Consider the following 17,501-nt stretch of genomic DNA (forward strand, 5'->3'; position numbering starts at 1 on the left):
ATTTGTGACAAAGACTGGGGGTACTGGATCAGGAGAGGGGGAAGCTGAGCCCCTCTCAGTGCACCTTGGGTCCTAAGGAGAGAGAAGGGAGACAAAGGCTGCATTCACCATTTCACTAAAAGTCTGCCACCGACCAGCCCTTCTTTTCTTTCTCCGTCTTTCCCTTTCTCCACACCCCACCCCCTCCACCTTTAACCTCTAATTCAATATGCCTCACCCAAATCCAGAATCTTTTCCCAAACCACGTCCTCTCCCCCATCTTCCTCACTCTTGACCAAGAAGCCTCCCTTTTCCATCATCCAAGCTCAATATCTTGCAGTAGCCTTTGACCTCCTCCGTCTTTCCTGTCCCGAGTTTCTTGCCTGGGTTCCCCTCTTTCCAGTCAGCCCCTCCAGCACCCCCCACACACACACACACACTGTAGTCCAGAACCTCAGAGCAGGTGATCATCAGCTGCAGTAACTCGCTCTACCAGCCCCACACCTCCCATCGCCTGGGGAGGTTGTTAGCACGGGGTCGGGTTTTTTGTGAGGTTTTTTGGCTGTTTTCGAAGGCAGATTGTGGTATCTCATTCCTGATTAAGTTGCTTGAATTCCCACCCAAACCTCCCTTGCCAAGGCCAGGATAGCTCTACAGGAAGGGAACAGGCATGGCCCTTCTCCCCAGGCCCCAGCCACGCTCTAAGCCACTCCTCAGCCAGGCAAGACTTTAGACTCATTTCCTCCCCCGTGAGCACTTAGAATAAACTTCCTTCTTCCTTGTGAGATTAACAGGGCAGAGAGAGTTGATGGCAAACTTCCTCAAAGGAGGGGCAGAGCCTGCGCAGGGCAGGAGCAGCTGGCCCACTGGCGGCCCACAACACTCCATCTCACCCTCTGGGCCCGCTGCATCTAGAGAAGGGCCGCCTGTGAGGCCACTACCCCTCCAGCAACTGGGAGGCGAGACTGTCAGAAGCTGGCCCAGGGTGGCAGTCAGCTTGGTCAGGGACCCACGGCACCTGCTGGACCACCTCGCCTTCTCCATCGAAGCAGGGAAGTGGGAGCCTCGAGCCCTCGGGTACGTCCCCCCAAGAATGGAAAGGGCTATGGTTCCAGGTACACATGATTGACAGAGGGGAAAATGGAGGTGGGAGGGTGGGAAATAGGAGTGAAAGAGCCTGAGATGGAAAGATGAAAGGAAAGAAAGAAGGAAACCAACCACATAATCGAAGAGATTCCTGAGATCAGACTCAGGAAGGCAAATAGATTTCATCTGAGGCACCAAGCCTGATCAATGAAATTAGACTGTAATAAGAAGGATTCTGGGGCTGGGTTCGGGCTCAGGCTAAAGCATGCTATGATTGATTAGCTATGTCTGCCATGGGCACAAGAAGGAGCTGTAGGGCATGACAGCTAGGGATTTGATAACCCACACTGCAGGGTTTTTTCCTTAACCACGGGGGCCCCTCAACATTTATTCTTTCATTCACTCATCTATTGATTCAAAAAAACACATTCTGATGATCAACAATGAGCCACACAAATATTTGAAAAATGAATAAAAAAGAAAGGAATGTTGTTCTTTGGCCCCAAATCTCATTTTTCTCATAAGGTAATGATCTGAAAAGTTATGACAAAGGTGCATGAACTTGAAAGATTTTCTAGCTATGTAATATTGAGATAGTCCCTTTCACTAAGACTCAGTTTCCTCTTCTGTAAAATGGGAGAGTCTGAATATCCCCTATCAATCGCTGAAGTCCTCATTGTCTATGCAACTATGATAATCATCACTGAAGTACATAAAATAACATGTATGATGTGCTAAGTGCTCTCCATATAATAACACATTTAATCTTCCTATCACCTCTACAAGGAAAGCACCATGGTTATTCCCACTCTGCAGATGGGGAGCCAAGGCACTGAGAGAGATTTAATAACTTGCCCAGGCAATCTGACTGCAAAGCTTTTGCTCCTGCCCACTATGCCACACTGACTCTATGCTGCAGTGGATTCTAAGTCCATGGCTGGAAGTGGGCTGCACGGGTACAAGAGTGTCCTTCTAGATGATTCATCCAGTGAGCATTAATTGGGCAGTTCTTGCGTGTCAGGTAAACAAGACACAATGATTAACAAGATGAGGTATCATACATGGTTCTAACCAGAAAGGGAAAACTTGCACAGTCATTTTCAAAACAGTTTGACATACACCATGGGGATAGCCTGGGAGTCAGGGCAGACTTCTCCCAAGAGAATGCCGGGCCCTTCAGGAGTGAAGGGCAGGGGAGGAAAAGATTGAGTCAGTGGAGAATCTCTGAGAAGGGGGAACAGGAGGAAAGAAAGAGGAGGGCAGAGCAGCTCAGGCAGGAGAGGGGTAGTAGCTGGTGGTGGAAGGTGAAGTCAGTGAGGTGGTCATGCCCAGGTCTGCACAGGCTAGGGAGGAGTTTGCCATTGCTCAGCATCTGCCCAAATCTGCGCATCTGCCTGTCTGCCCTTGGGCACCTGGAGGTTTAGGGGCTTCTGTCTTATGGCCATCGTGTGCACACCTCTTCCTGAGCTCAACTCCATCTTTACACACAGACCCTGCTGCTTCCCATAGGAATGTTGAAGCCTCCAGAACCCAGGGGCCTAACTTCCTCATTGGCACTTCCTTGGGGTGGGGGATGCTCGAAGTCACCATTTGCCAACGTTTCTGGTGCTGGGGCAGCTGCTCCCCCTTGGAGGAGACCTACCTATCTACTACTGGCAGGCCTGGTGAGACTTCAAGTGGGCAGCCGACAAGACTGCCTGGGGGACTGGCAGCCCCCACCCAGCCTGCAGTCCCAGAGGGCAGGTGCCCTGGAGCGGGGCAGACATTTCCTACAGTTGATGCCAATCCCTTGCTTCTGGAGGCTCAAAGGTTTGCTTCGCCAAGGGTGTGGTCTGGGGAGACAAAGACATAGAGGTTGTGGGGAGAGCAACCCTGCCTTTGGCATTTGAATCCCAGTTCTGCCCTTTTTCCAACCATGTGACCTTAGGCAAGTTGCCTATCTTATTGGCTTGTCTGACCCTCCCTTATCTCAAAAGAATGAGGATGGTAATAAGTTCCTTGGGATTTGACAGTGTGCATTTTGAAAAAGACAATGTGTGCAAAGCACCTACCATGATGCTTGCCACATAGTAGGTGCACAATATAGCACAGTGCTGTTGTCCAAGCTGTGCACCTCCTATGCTCCAGGCAGTCTGCATGGAACTGGGCATTCAGAAACGATTAGACCCGTCTCAGGAAGTTCACAGCCTATCAGATAAATTGAGAGTAGAAGGAGTCAGGGACCACACTGTACAAGAGATATGAACAAGTTCTACGTGATCAGTACAAACAGCAGTCCCAAAATTGGGCAATGTATATGGAGGGTTGACTGTATAGAATGGTGCCAAGTACTGTACATGGATTAGCTGGCTTAAATACAATAACTTTGCATGGGAGGTCTTATCATCCCCATTTTGCAGTGAACTACTGAGGCCTAAGGAGGTGAGGTAACCTGCCCAAGGTGGCAAGGCTATGAACGGTAGAGAGAAGCTTTATGGCCAGGCAGTCCAGCTCCAGGATCCATGCTGTTGGCCACCACACTCCTCTCCCTCGGACGTGCACACACATCGCAGAGGGAGTGATCTAGGCCTGCACAGACCACAGAAGGGGGACCTCACAAAGGAGGCCACATTCCACAAAGTATGGGATTCCTCTGGCGAGGAGAGGTGAGGGCAGCCCTGGTGGAGAAAGCCCCGTGAGCAGAGGCATGGAGCTGGGAGCTGGGAGTGACCCAGCAGGGCCAGGGAGAGGCTGGGAGCCAGGCACAAAACCAAGGCCTTGGACCTTTCTGCAGGTACAACTGGTTCTGTGCTGGAGGAATGTTCTGGTGAAAATGTCAGGAGCAGTGTGGCTTCTGGTATGGAAGCCATCAGGAAGGAGGTTGTTGCTGAAGACACAGAGAAAAAGCCAAGAGTTGGCCTGATTCTTAAGGTCCCATGAGGACTGAAGTGTTCAAACCTCGGGAGGGAAGGGTAGGGTGGGAGTGTAATCCGAGTCTTTCTTGCAGATGTAACTGTAGTTTGAAATGGGAAAATCATGTTTCAGGTAGGACTTTTCTGGGTGCAAGTGACAGAAACCAACTCAAACCAGCCCAACAAGTAAAGGATGGGTATTGACATACACAACAGAAAAGTCCAGAGATAATTCTGACTTCAAGAAGGCAGATCTGGGGACTCAAATGACACCCCCAGCACTCTGTGTCCATCTCTGGGAGCCTTTTCTCCATGTTGTTCTATGCTCAGACAGCCCGTGCTCATGTGGTGGCAAAGATATACATAACATCTCCAGTTCAGAGTCATCTCAACTTAGCCACTCCAACAGAAAGGCAGCTCCTCTCTCCTGGAAAGTCCTTTGAAAGTGGTAGGAGGAGACCAGGCATGGTGGCCCATGCCTGTAATCCCAGCACTTCAGGAGGCCGAGGCAGGTGGATCACTTGAGGTCAGGAGTTTGAGACCAGCCTGGCCAACATTAGCTGGGCATGGGGGCGGATGCCTGTAGTCCCAGCTACTGGGGAGGCTGAGGCAGGAGAATCGCTTGAAATCGGGAGGCGGAGGTTGCAGTGAGCTGAGATCGCCACTGCACTCCAGCCTGGGCAACACAGCAAGATTCCATTTCAAAAACAAACAAAAAGTGCTAGGAAGGCTCTGGTCTTCTCGGCTTGGGCCACCTGCCCCTGTCTGACCCCATCTCTGCAACCCAGAGATAGATCATACTCATCTGCTAAGCCAGAACCACAGAGTCACCCCTGGAGCCAGAGAAAGGAGTAACCCCCACCAACTGCCTCGGAGGGAGGGGTTGATTCACAAAGGAAAATTAGGGTGGTCAGCAGAAGAAGGGGGAACAGATATCCACCACCCCAACTCCAGCTGCCCCTACTTTATTAAACTACTGTTAGCAAAGTCACCGATGGCAGTACCACATAAGTCATTCTACTTATGTGACTCTGGACCAGCCACTTATTCTCTCTGAAGCTCTTTCTTCAATGGTAAACGCAGTTAAGAAAAAGAATCTGCCAATAAGATTGTTGGGAAAATTAAATGAAAAGACACAGGGCTTAATGTTGGCAGAATACTAATAATACTTATTAGAATTATTATTGTGATTGTTATTAAGATTATTACTTCTTCAGTGAGATCTCCTGATCCCGTGCCTTCCTAGGCAAGACTTATCTCCTAATGGCTTCCCAAGTCACCGTCGACTTCGTTGTGGAGGCCGCCACATTGGTTAATTAAAGAGGTCAAGACCCAGCTGTCTCAGACAGAAAAGAATAAATTACCCACTGGGCGGGAGGTGAATCTCTTCATGCTTCTTGCTTGGCCTGCTGAAGTGATTTGGATAGGCCAGCAGCAGGCCTGCAGGGCCAGAGGGTTAACCCAGATACTCCACGCAGCCCCACCCTCATCCAGTTAGTCCTCTCTGGGGACACACGCCCAGCTCTCAGCAAAGAGAAATTCTGGGCCACAAACTGGCCTCTGGGGCTAATGGACCTGAAGATGTCCAGTATCCTGATATTTCTCCCATCCCCTCAGACACTGGAGGGAAGGGAAAGGGCTGTATGTCTGTCCAGATGGCTTCCTCTCTCTCCAGCTGCCCTGCTGGGACCTGGAGGAACCCATTTTCCATGTGGAGCACACCCTCTTCTTCAGCCTATTTCTGCCTCCTTGAGAAAGGGGATGGAGGGTGCCAGGAGCATCTCCAAGGGAGAGGGCAAGAAGGCCTGCTTGATTCACAGCTGTTACTTGCAGAGCACTTCCTCTGTACCAGGTGCTGGGTTTTGGGTGCATTCTTGCCTTTAATCTTCACTCAATTAGAGATCGTGATGGCCATGTGAAAGGAAGCTAAGGCCGAGAGAGGACTGTGTCCACACTCCCATGGCAGGACATAGATGGGCACCAAAGCCCCCACTCTTAGCCACCACATTACACAGACTCCCAATTCCCAGGCCACACGAGGCCTCTGCAAAGTCGAAAGGTGCAAATATGACTTGAGCTGCCACTTACTGAGGATGACCTGGGTGCCAGGTACTGAGCGTGGCACCTTCAGAGGATGATCTGTCAGGTGAATGGGAGGAAAGTCTCCCTAAAACCTATCTGAGGAGAGGGGAGAGGTGGCTGACCCCTGCCAAGTAAGCAAAGCTCGTGGAGCCATCCCCCGAGGAGGGTACTTGCTGGTGAGGGACATGGGGGTGGAAGAACAGAATCTTAGAAACTCACTCTTATCCCATGGGAGCCTCCTTTCTCCCTCACCTTGGCTGAGCCAAAGCCAGGCAGGCTGAAGCTCAGCAAAAGGAACACCTGAGGCTCAGGTCCACCTGGAGCTAAAAGAGGCCACACCTAGGGCAGAGGTGGGCAAACAACAGCCTGCAGGTCAAATGCAGCGGCCACATGTTTTTATAAATAAAGTTTTATTGGAACACAGTCACATGTATTCATTTATACATTGTCTGTGGCTGCTTTCCTCCTCCAAAGGCAGAGTTGAGTAGTTGTAACAGAACATATGGCCTGCCAAGCCCAAAATATTTGCTACGTGATCCTTTACAACTTGTGCTTGAGTTGGGCAAAGTGGTTAAGAATGTGTGGTCTCCTGACACACATCGCCTGGGTTTATTTCTGGGATCTTTTCTATCTTTGACTCTCACCAGCTATGTGACTTGACCCCCATGCCTCAGTTTCCCTTACTTCTTCATTGAGCTGTTGTAAGATTAAATTAGTTACAATAAGTCAGAGTCTCAGGGTAGTATCTGGCATGTGGCATTTGTTGTCTTATTCTGGGAAGCACCCCAGGAACTTGAGGAGTAAAAACCCTCAGAATCCTGCACCTTTTCATGTCTTCTTGCATTTCCTGCCATGCAGCTCTGATTGGCCCAATAATTCTACCATTGGCCAGAGCTGGGAGAAAACCATTAACACCAATAAATAAAATTAAAACAGGGCATAATGGGAATAATGGGCTTATTTCCTTCCAAAATAAATGTCACTGGAACAAATTGTTCAAACCACCAGTCTTAGTGTTTATGGATTTATTCGCTGTTTATCTCCCCCTCTGTATTGGTGACATGATCAATAATTGCCCATAAATATTGGGTGTTTATAAAAAGGACCATTTAGAGGATGAAAGGGGGCCTCTGGTTATTTTGATTCCTTCACACAGGCCTGGGCCACAATTGCAGGTGTTCAGGACGGCTTTTGGGGGTGATGGGAGACTCATAGCAAGGGGCAACTGGGTCTAGGCAGGGTTGCTCACCCCCTGGTTCAGGGCAGGATCCATGGCAGTGCCCTGACTCACGTGCATGTATGCCTACAGGTGTGCCTGTGTGTCTGTTAATATGCCAGCCACTTCCAGTCTCTGAGTGTCTCTGTTTCTTTTTCATTCTGTTTGTCTCTCTACCTCAGTCTTGTCCCTTTCTTTTGGAGTCTGTCTCCCTCAGCCCTGTCACTATCTCTGTAGAGTTTCCATCTCCCACACTCATGCACACAGAATTCACCCCCTGCAATGAATCCTTGCCCAAGCAGCATTGCTGGTAGAGACAAGTGGAGCAGAAAGAAGCCTGAAGAGGAAGAACTGATAGAACCCCTCTGCCCCTGGTGACCACACTCTGTCTGCAGAATTTCCCAGGATAATGAGGAAAATAGCTGGACGTGGATTTCCAGAAGAGACTAGTTAGGTTCTAGAGTCTAAGCATGTCTTCTGGGCAGACTTCCTTCGGAGAAAAATGTTAGGAATGAGATGAAAAAAAAAAAGGAAGTTATTTAGATGGAGGGAGCAGCTCCTAGTTTTTTACCTCCCAGTTTCTTTTCCCAAACGGAAACCCACTTCCTTCCTTCCAACAACATTTACTGCACACCTACTGTGCGCCTCGGTGCTAGCATCAGGCCAAGGATGAAGAAGGCCTTAGAGAGCCACTCCCTGGAGGGGAAGCTGGCCTGAAAATCAGGGCTGACTGTGAAGGCTGACAAGGTGCCTTCACGGAGAGATTCACAGAATGCCGGGGAAGGGTCAGAAGCTAGGATTTAAGCAGGGAAAATAGCCACTTATTTCTCCACCGGGGTGCACTGCTCCACCTTCTCAGCCTGGAGAGACAGCATCTCTTTCTCTGTCCATCTTGGCTCTGGGACAGGTCACGGTTGAGATTAAAGGCCCTGTGTACAGAAGGCCGCAGGCAACAGGAAGTGCTGACATCCTGGCTCCTGTAGGGCCTTTAAGAAATGTCACAGACCGGCAGGCAGAAAGAAGCTGTGATGGCATTTTGGGTCTGCAGAAAGAACAAACATCCGTATAGGAATCGTGCCCTGGAGGTGCACTAGCGAGAGGCAGCAGAGTGAAGGGGGCCTGTCAACAGGGAAGAGACGAGTGGACCCTGCCAGGCCGGCGGACCCCTTCCAGACAGGTGGCCTCACTGCCCAACATCCCTTCCAGGACAGGTAGATAGCATCACCTTCTTTTCACAAAGGAAGAAATCAAAGCCTGGAGAGATGTGCGGAAAAACACACAACTAGTAAGTGGCAAACCCAGGTCTGTCTGATCCAAAAATTCGTCCTCTTTTCCCAGTATCACAGGCTTTCACTGCCTGATTCTTTTAAGACCAAGATCACATGCACTGCCCCAGCTGCTCTGCCCCTGTATTTGCGTCTGCTGGCAGGACACGTCTACCACAGGAGGGATGCACCGTAGTGATTGAGGATGGGACCTCAGTAGTCCCAGACTTATCACATCTAGTTTAGCATCTCCAGGGAGAAGAGAGCCTCTCTCTCCCCAGTTTCCCATACATCAATCGCAGGGAAAAGTCTGGTTGGCCTTGCTTGGGTCACATGCTCACTCCTGAACCAATCACAGGGAAATTGCAAAGCTCTGATTGGCCAGACCCTTATGACAGGGTGGGCTGCCATGATGGATGTGCTGCCATCCAGGACCACACGTAGGTGTTGAACCTTGACTCAGAGAGTCAGGGAAGGCTCCTCAGAAGTGATTTCTCCACTGAGACCTGAAGGATGAGTAGGAGTATTCCAGACAAAGAAACAGGCGAACCGTATTCAGACAGAGGGACTCGCAAGTGCAAGGGCCTGAGGATGCTCCAGAACTTGTCTTGCTCACAGCCCTATCTCCGCCAGTCTTCCCAGGGATGCTCAGAGAATGCTTTGGAAATGAGCTCCACAACTGACTGTGTGACCTTAGACAAGTGACTTGCCCTTTCTGAACTTCAACTTCCTTCTCTATCTGGTGGTTTAATCATTCTAACCTTCCAGGACGATGCAAGAATTCAATTAATTCAGTTTCCAAATATTCATCCAGCACTTCCTCAATGCCCCGCATCCTAGGCCCGCCATTGAAAAGAGAGGCTTGGGGCTTACACACACGGCTGATCTGCAGCCAGAAATGAGAAGGGAGCTATGGGGAAGGGCAGGACAGAGGAAGAGGTCCAAGGACAGTGAGGATAGATAATGGGAGGAATGGGGTGGCTTGCGGTGATTCATGCCTTCACCACCCCCACCTTGTCCCCAGCCCTGCCCCCTCCCCTTCCACTGCCACTTGCACACACACCACCTCGAAACTAACTTAGCCATGCTAGGCTGGCTAGGTAAGCATCCAGGGCAATAGAACTTTTCTCCTCGTTCCTTTGCCGGGCAACTTTGTAACCTGAATAACAGGTTGGGACAATCTCCAACAGGAAGAAGGAGAAAACACACTCTTTTGGGTTTGGGTGGCTACAGAGGGATTCTTGCTCCACCCTGTGTACCTGCTCCGAGTGTCTTTCCCCCTCCCCACCCCAGCAGGCCAGTCCTGGGCCCCAGCTCCAGAGCACTCACTGGCTGCCAGGGTGAGCAGGCTAGAAACTCACGACACCAGGTAGCCCTGCAGGTGTTGGGAGGGCAATTCAGCCCAGAGGAAAAGCAGGCTGGGGAGCCCTCACCACCCAATGGGGACTGGCCCCTGGCCCCTGCCCCTCTCCACCCCACTGCCCTGAAGCCAGATTTCCTGCTCAGCATGGACAGGACAGCAAGAGGCTAGCCCTCTGCCCAGGTGTGTGTCCCCTACCTCTGTCTCTGTCCCTATCTCTCTTGTCTGTCTCTGAGTGTTTCTCTTTGAATCTGTGTGTGTGCATATTAAAAGCACTTGTTGTGTCTCCCTCTTCTCATTCTCTCTCTCTCTCCCTCTCTTTCCCATCCTCCCCTTCTCTCCCTCTCCCCCTTCAACTCTGTCCCAGACTGGAATGTCTCTGTACACACCCTCTGTGAATATTCATGTCTGTCTGTCTGTCCATCCAACCCCATCTCTCTGACCCTGTCCCTGTCCTTCCATCCTGTCCAGCCACCAACTCTCCTGGCTCCTCTAACGTGGGGTTCCTCCAAATGTCTTTTGAGTCTCATCCAGGAACCTAGGTTCCTGGACTGTAGGTCGCATCCAAAGTGTAGTCGTGATCATAATATATTTTTTATCTGGAAAAAAAAAGCTGGTAATCTAAATTTCAGGAAGTTAAAGTTCCACAATTTTTCTGTGGGTAGAGCCAGGTGACAGCTTGGTTTTCTAACCTGGAAGGCCCTAGAGGAGTAGGATCAGGGTGGTGGGAGGACTGTTACAATTCACAAGAGGAAGTGTGGTTTTGCAGTTGCTGTTGCTGTTATTGTTGCTTAAATGTTAAGGACTGGTTCAGCCCGAGCACCTCTCAGTGCACATATGGAAGGCCAAGGAGGTGAATAGACTTGCTCAAGGTTGAAGAGGGTGTTGGGGGCTGTGCCAGGCATGAGCCCAGTCTCCTGTCTCAGGTCTGAGCCTTTGGCAGTTGAACTTTGGAGACCATGTCTGTTGAGATGGATTTTTAGGATAAAGACTCTGGGGTGGGGAGGGGGCAGGAAGAGTTGTGGGAGAGGTCATCACAATCAGAGAAGGTTACCTGCTGCCTTGGAGCTAGTGTGGGAAGTCTGGGACCAAAGACCTCCTGTCCCCTAAGTCTCCGCAGACCTCCTGGGGGTTTCAAAGCTGCAAATCACTGGTAACTGCCCAGCACCTGGAGGGTGACACAGGGGGAGGTGGAAAGAAAGATGACCCTTCCCTGCTCAGAACTGAATAAGGGAGAAAACTTTGGTTTCAACCCTCCTCTGAGATAAAAATTCTTGGCAGTGAGACCCCAGTAGGGCGAAGGAAGAGGGGTGTTAGGGAGTGTTCAGCAGCCAGAAACCTGCATCCGAATTCTGGCTCTCACCCTTGCAAGCTGAATAATCCTGGGGTTAGCCATGGTGGGTCTTGCTTACTCATCCCTAACATGGGGGTTGTGAGGATTAAAGAGATAATGCATAGATGGCACCTGGCACAAAGTCACCTGTAATATGTGAGTTGTGATTACTGTTTATCTTGGTACAATAAACAAAGATCGCTTGGGCTTCTGCTCCCTGATGGTTTCACTGCAGCTAGCTAGCTCAACCTCCCTGGCTGGCTGATAGGAAGGAAGGAAGGGAAGGAGGGCCAAATAGACAGCTGAAAGGATGGATGGACAGGTAGACAGGATAGAGAGATGGATGGAAACGTGAATGGATAGAGGATGGATGGATGGATGGATGGATGGATGGATGGATGGATGGATGAATCAACTGATGGGTTGATGGATGGATGGGCGAACAGATGGATGAACAAGTGGATAGATGGATAAGTGAATAAATCAAATCTCCCAAAAGACAGTGGCTTACCAGACTACACCTTCCTCTACTTTCTAATCTCTGCACTTCAAAAAAACATGGAGAATTGAATATAAAACTCCAGGGGCAAGAGTGAAGGAGAGGTGGAGGCAGACAGGAAAGGAGGAAAATTGCCCTCTTGTTCATATGGCAGGTGGTGAGGAACCCAACTGAAAGAATTATGATCTCCGCAGTTAGAGGTCCCTGTCCCTCATCTTCAGGCTTGGTCACTTGCAGACCTGATGCCAGTTTCCAACTGGATTTTCTTCTCTCCATAGGTGGAAGCTGACCCCAAGCCACCCTTCACCTGGACAGGATGAGAGTGTCAGGTAGGCTCTGAAATTGGTTTTGGAGTCATTTTTCTGTCAGCTCTGTCCACCCATCCTGGGCTCACAGTGATTTGGCTGTATCTGTTCTCAAATGGTCAGGCCCAAATTCCAGGAGAAAAGCAATCCAGGAGAGGCTGGAAGAGTGGAAGAGGCAACTTCCTGTCTCTAGGCTGAAAGGCAGGAGGAACTTTTGCACAGAAGCCCCACCTGGCTGGGATCATTGAAAGTGCCCATCTTGGAAACACTTGGCCTGGTTGGAAATTAGAGGCAAAAATATTTACCTCAAGGAGGGCTGTTCTAGAATTTTTATACCATAAGTCTGGGCGCGAGGGAGGCAAAGGCCTTCTAGACCACAACCTCATACTGTACCCCTTTATACAGATAGGGAAACTGAGGCAGCAAACAGGAAATGCACCTGCCTTATTTACATTCCAGAACAGCTGTAAGGAGTCAGGGGCACAGGGTTTTGAAGTCAGCTTACTTCTCTGGGTTTAAACCCCACTTTTGACACTTACTAGCTAAGTGACAGTGGGGAAGTGACCGCCTCTCAGTTTCCTCATATGTAAAATGGGAATAATCAATAGTATCCAGCACATAGCGTTACTCAGAGAATGAACTGAGATAATGTATTCAAAAGCTGCTCACACAAAATTGAGTGCTGTGTGAACATGAGCTGATACCCAAGAGGAATTCTGGGTGCCTAGATCCATGCTGTGCTGTTGAAGACCAGGGATCCCCACAGACCTGCATCCCACCCCACAGGACCCAGTGGGCCTTCTCCCCAGCCGGAGTAGTCAGAGACTAGTTCAAGGCTCTAGAGCTGAATTCAGGGCTGAGGAGCAGGGGAGATGCCAACAGGGAGGTCAGAGGGAGGGGTGCCACAGCTGGGCCTGCGCCTCGAGACTCAGAGCAGAATGGGTGGGTCTGATTCAGAAGGTAGCAGGGATGTGAAATGGAGCCTGCTTTCTGGTCCCTCTAAAGAAAGGGAACTCCAGGTGGCTCGTCCCCATGTGTGGGGTTGTTCCCCAATCAGATGGGGAATCAGAAAGCAATCTGGCCATGAGACGGGCCAGGGAGCTGTGGCTTTTCTGGAAGCTGCATAGCAAGTCCACTGTGTGGTTATTTGTGGAGGACTTGAGGGAGAATTGATGGAAACTGTGGCTTGGGCAGCCCCAAGCCACCTGGAGGCTGCCTACTTTTGACAACTGCAATATCCCTGCCAACAAGCTCAGGGGCAAGGGTGTCACCATGTCTGCTCTGTGCCTGAAGGACTCCAGCTCAGAGAGGCTGAGCTCCTGCTCAGAGTCACACAGCACTGCTGGCTGCCCTGAGCACTGGCCACAGCCTTCCTGACTCCTGTTCCAGGGCTCCCCTTCCAGAGTCCTGCCCTCCCACTGCAGTTCTCAGGCCTCCCCTTAAGGGGCTACAGAAAGGTCCAGAATGCTGGCCTCATTGCTAGAGATTCTCTCTCTCTGGAGGGCTAAGTGGAGCCCAGGCAGGTACATTTTTAACTTTCTCTCCCAGGGGACCCACTTGGGGGAATGTTGCCACATGACCTGGCAGCACAATCTCACCATCTGGCCACTGGAAAAATTCACACATGTCTTACCACATGGTCCCGTGGTCTGGTCCCCAGCGTGGATGTGGTCTGAGCCTACAGCATGGGGTCTATGGGATTTGGGAAGAACTCACACGTGGTCTTGCGATGTGGTCTTGGCTCTGTGGTCTCCTGGCAGCATCCCCTTGCTCAGCAGGTGTGATTCGCCTCCTGGCCCTCATCTTTGCCATAGTCACAACATGGATGTTTATTCGAAGCTACATGAGCTTCAGCATGAAAACCATCCGTCTGCCACGCTGGCTGGGTGAGTGGGGCTCACTACTGGGGGCAGGAACTGCACACCAGGCCTGGGGGCCGAAGACATATTCTTCCCTCCATCCCTAGGTGGCCCAGGAGACATGACAAGCTGTGCTGCCTTTGGGACCCCAGCCATTGCAGGGAGAGGGGGCACCCCCAGACTACCAGGAAGGGTGGAGTCCATGGGGAACAGAGGTGCATTGCAAGGGCCTGGGCAACACGTGTGCCCACACCAAGGACCACTTTGAAAAGGTGACCCGAAGAAGGAAGGAAAGAAAGGAGGAAGGACAGAGGGAGGAAGAACAGAAGGAAGGGAGGTGGGAGGAAAGGAAGAAGGAAAATCATGTATTGAGTGTCTTCACCTGCACCTGCTGCTCCCCCTTCCTGTATCTCCTCATGCAGATCCCCTCCACCTGCCCTCCCATCTGGCTCATTCTCAGCCTTCGAGTTTCAGCTAAGGTTGCCCTGCTAAGGTTGCACCCCTTCCTCCTAGTTTAGCTTCTCTCATGTCAGGCTTTTTCCTTCAGAACACCATCATTTTCTGTCATTATGGTTTTTATGTTTCATTGTTTGTTGCCTGTCTCCACACCCTAGAATGTGAGCTTCCTGAAGACAAGGATTTTATTTTGTGTGCATCCACCTCTCTAGTGCCTGGCACAGAGCAGATGCCTAGTAAACATTTGATGAGTGAAATAGAAAAAAACAGATGGATGGATGGATGGATGGATGGATAAATGGGTGGGTGGATGGATGGGTAGTTGGAAGGATGCTGGATGCTAGCTGCTTTACATGCATAGTCTCATTTAACCTGCACAAATGTCCCACAGAGTGATCTATGGTGTGGTTGTGGAATGGACTCAAGCACAGTCCTTGATGTGGTTTCACATGTGTTCTGAGAAAACAGAAGCTCAAGGAGATTTAAAAACTCACCCAAGTTCCTCTCGGAGATATTAGAACAAGAACGGGAACCCAGGTCTCCCAGATTCAAATCCTTTCTGAACAAAGGAAGAAGCGAAGGGAAGGGATTTGTATGTCTGGATTCATCCCGCTTGAAGACCAAGAACCACGTACACTGACATCATCACAAACATCAGTGACCTGAGCCTCTCCCAGCTTCCTAAGGCAGCAAGTAAACCAGTCACTCCTTCTTGAACATGACCCCACAGTGGAGTGTCTGCGATCCCTTACCTTGTTTGCTTCTTGTCAAGCATGTTTCACAGCCCATGTTGAGATGATTTATAAGTTTATATAGATGCTTAGTGGCCACCGTGTCCCCACCTCCGTGCCCCCCCACCGCCCAGGATCGCTGCTTTTACAAACTAGACAGTGATGTGGCTGCACTAATGGCCTCAAAGGTGAGATGCCCAGGTCAGTGTAGGAGGCTCAGGGGTGTCCTCTAGAGGAGAGTGCCCCAGTCCGAGGTGGGAGAGCGGCAGTAATTGAAAAGAGACCCAGTAATTATTTCTCTCTCAGTACTCAACTGCCTGGGGTTTGACAAGTCAACACCTCCAACCAACCATCCTCAAGTGACTGCTGGGTTTTGAACTCTGTGTTTGGCCCCAGGGATCCTCAATGAGGAACACGTGGCCCTGCTCATGGTCTGAGTCAGAGAAAGAAACAGACCTGATTACAGCGTGTGGAAAAATGAAAGTGCATTAACATGAGGCAGAGTCTCAAGAAATGTTTACAGCGGCAGGAAATGTAACCAGTGGGAAAGACGGCCAGTAAAAACCATTTGTGTTTCAGCACTGAAGGGGGTAATTTTCATTTACTTCAGAGGTTCCTAACCTCATTTTATTATTTAATGCACTGATATAGAAGCACATATATGACTAGAGCACAAATTTGGTTTTTGTTTTTACTATTATATTGATATATAATTGGTTTCCAATCTATTTTACTTTATGCATTTAATAACACAGTCTGTTGGAGTATAAAGTGATAAGTATCTCAAGGGAAGTGAGAATAATTTTATTCTGAGGGGAGTTCATGGGCTTTTCCAAACCACCAAAGGGAATCATGGCACAGAAACCAGATTAAGAACCCCTGTGCCTAGAAAGTTAGGCAGAGTTCTTTCAGATGAGAGTGACCAACTCAACTTTAACTGGTTTCAACAAAACATGATGTCCTGATCGTCCACTATGGGCATCTTGTGGCTTCAGGTGTGGCTGAATCCAGGCGTCTCCCATGCAGGCCCCAGAGCTGGTCTCTCTTCTTTCTACATCCCTGGGCTCTGCTTGTTGCTACTTGACCTCAACAGATTAGGGCCTCATTCCATGGGCAGGTTTCTCTCTAAGGCAGGCATGATGGCTCCTGTCCTGATGCTTATCTTCTCACTTAGCTGAAAAAGCACTTTCTCTCTCTCTCTCTCTCTCCCTCTCCCCCCACCCCCACCCACTATATATCAACATAGGGAAGTAGGAAAGGGCTCTGTCTCCAGAGGAATGTAGTAATATGATTGACCCAGCTTGGGTCTCATGCCACTTCTGGGGCCTTGGAGGCAAGGGGTAGGGACATTTCCAGATGGACAGCCCCTGAGAACCAAATGGAAAGTGTGTAAGTGTTGGGAGGGGTTCCCCCCAAAAAGGAGAGTTTCTTCCCCTAGCATTTCTGCTTCCTCTGGAGGCCCTGTCCTCCAGGCGTCACTGCTGGCATGGTGGGAGATACGATGTAGAACCACAGAAACAACTAGGACATGGTATAAGATGTCAGGAAGTGGCCAAGGGCCCTAGAGCCAGTGCAGACAATATGCACTGCGGGCAGTCAGGAAAGAGACACCCCAATATGGGCCAAACACCCACAGCAGCACAACTCTACCCTTCACTGGGGCCCAGGGGCCGGGCACTGGGCTTGGCCCTCACAGAGTGATCTCACTGGGTCCCCTCCACGGCCCTGTGAGGGTGGCTGCCGTCACATGTGCCATCTCCATGTGCCGTCAAGGAAACTGAGGCCTGGGGAGGTTAAACGTCTCATGCGGTCATATACTAGGAACTAGGGCACAAACTCCAGTGGGTCTCAAACAGCCCAGCTTCTTTTGAACCAAGGGAGAGTCATATGTGTGTCTTGTACAAGTGTATGTGTGTATATGCACACACGTGTATGTATGTCTGCCTGTGTGTACACATGTCTGTGTGTGCACACGTGTGTGTCTGTATATGTGACCATACCTGTGTGTCTGTATGCATACATGAGTGTCACATATATCTGCATGCATGTGTGTGTGCATGTGTATGTGTGTGTGCATGTGTATATGTGTGTGCGGGTGTGTACACATGTGTATCTGTGTATATGTGTGCTGTGTGTGTATGTATGTGTGTGAAGGGGTGACAGTGGCAAGGGATTTTTAGTTCATTTCAATGGCGCCAATTTAAAGCCCCTTCTTCCCACTCTCCAGCCCCCAGCCCCCAGCCCCCAACCTCCATTCTGCAGGAGGGTCCGAAGTGCTTTTCCTCTAACCAGATTCTGTCTTCTCTCCAGCAGCCTCGCCCACCAAGGAGATCCGTGAGTATCTGTGCAGCTCCACACCGCCCCCCACCTCTTCCACTCACCCTCTGCTCCCATTTGCCCTAGGGCAACAAGGCCCAGGGCCCCTGCTCTGAGCCCTGC

At 50.2% G+C, this 17,501-nt stretch overlaps 1 protein-coding gene across 1 annotated transcript in view; it reads left to right on the forward strand.

Moving 5' to 3' along the window:
• The first annotated feature begins 857 nt into the window (after positions 1-857).
• FAM3D (FAM3 metabolism regulating signaling molecule D) overlaps positions 858-17,501 on the forward strand; it is a 31,891-nt gene continuing 15,247 nt past the window's right edge. The window contains exons 1-4 of the mRNA XM_032151890.2: positions 858-1,056; positions 11,990-12,040; positions 13,795-13,902; positions 17,373-17,396. Coding sequence (XP_032007781.1) covers positions 12,028-12,040; positions 13,795-13,902; positions 17,373-17,396 — 145 coding nt within the window. The 5' untranslated portion in view covers positions 858-1,056; positions 11,990-12,027. The remainder of the gene's footprint in view (positions 1,057-11,989; positions 12,041-13,794; positions 13,903-17,372; positions 17,397-17,501) is intronic.

Source organism: Hylobates moloch, unplaced genomic scaffold, assembly GCF_009828535.3.
Source record: "Hylobates moloch isolate HMO894 unplaced genomic scaffold, HMol_V3 SCAFFOLD_5, whole genome shotgun sequence".
Lineage (NCBI taxonomy): Eukaryota > Metazoa > Chordata > Mammalia > Primates > Hylobatidae > Hylobates > Hylobates moloch.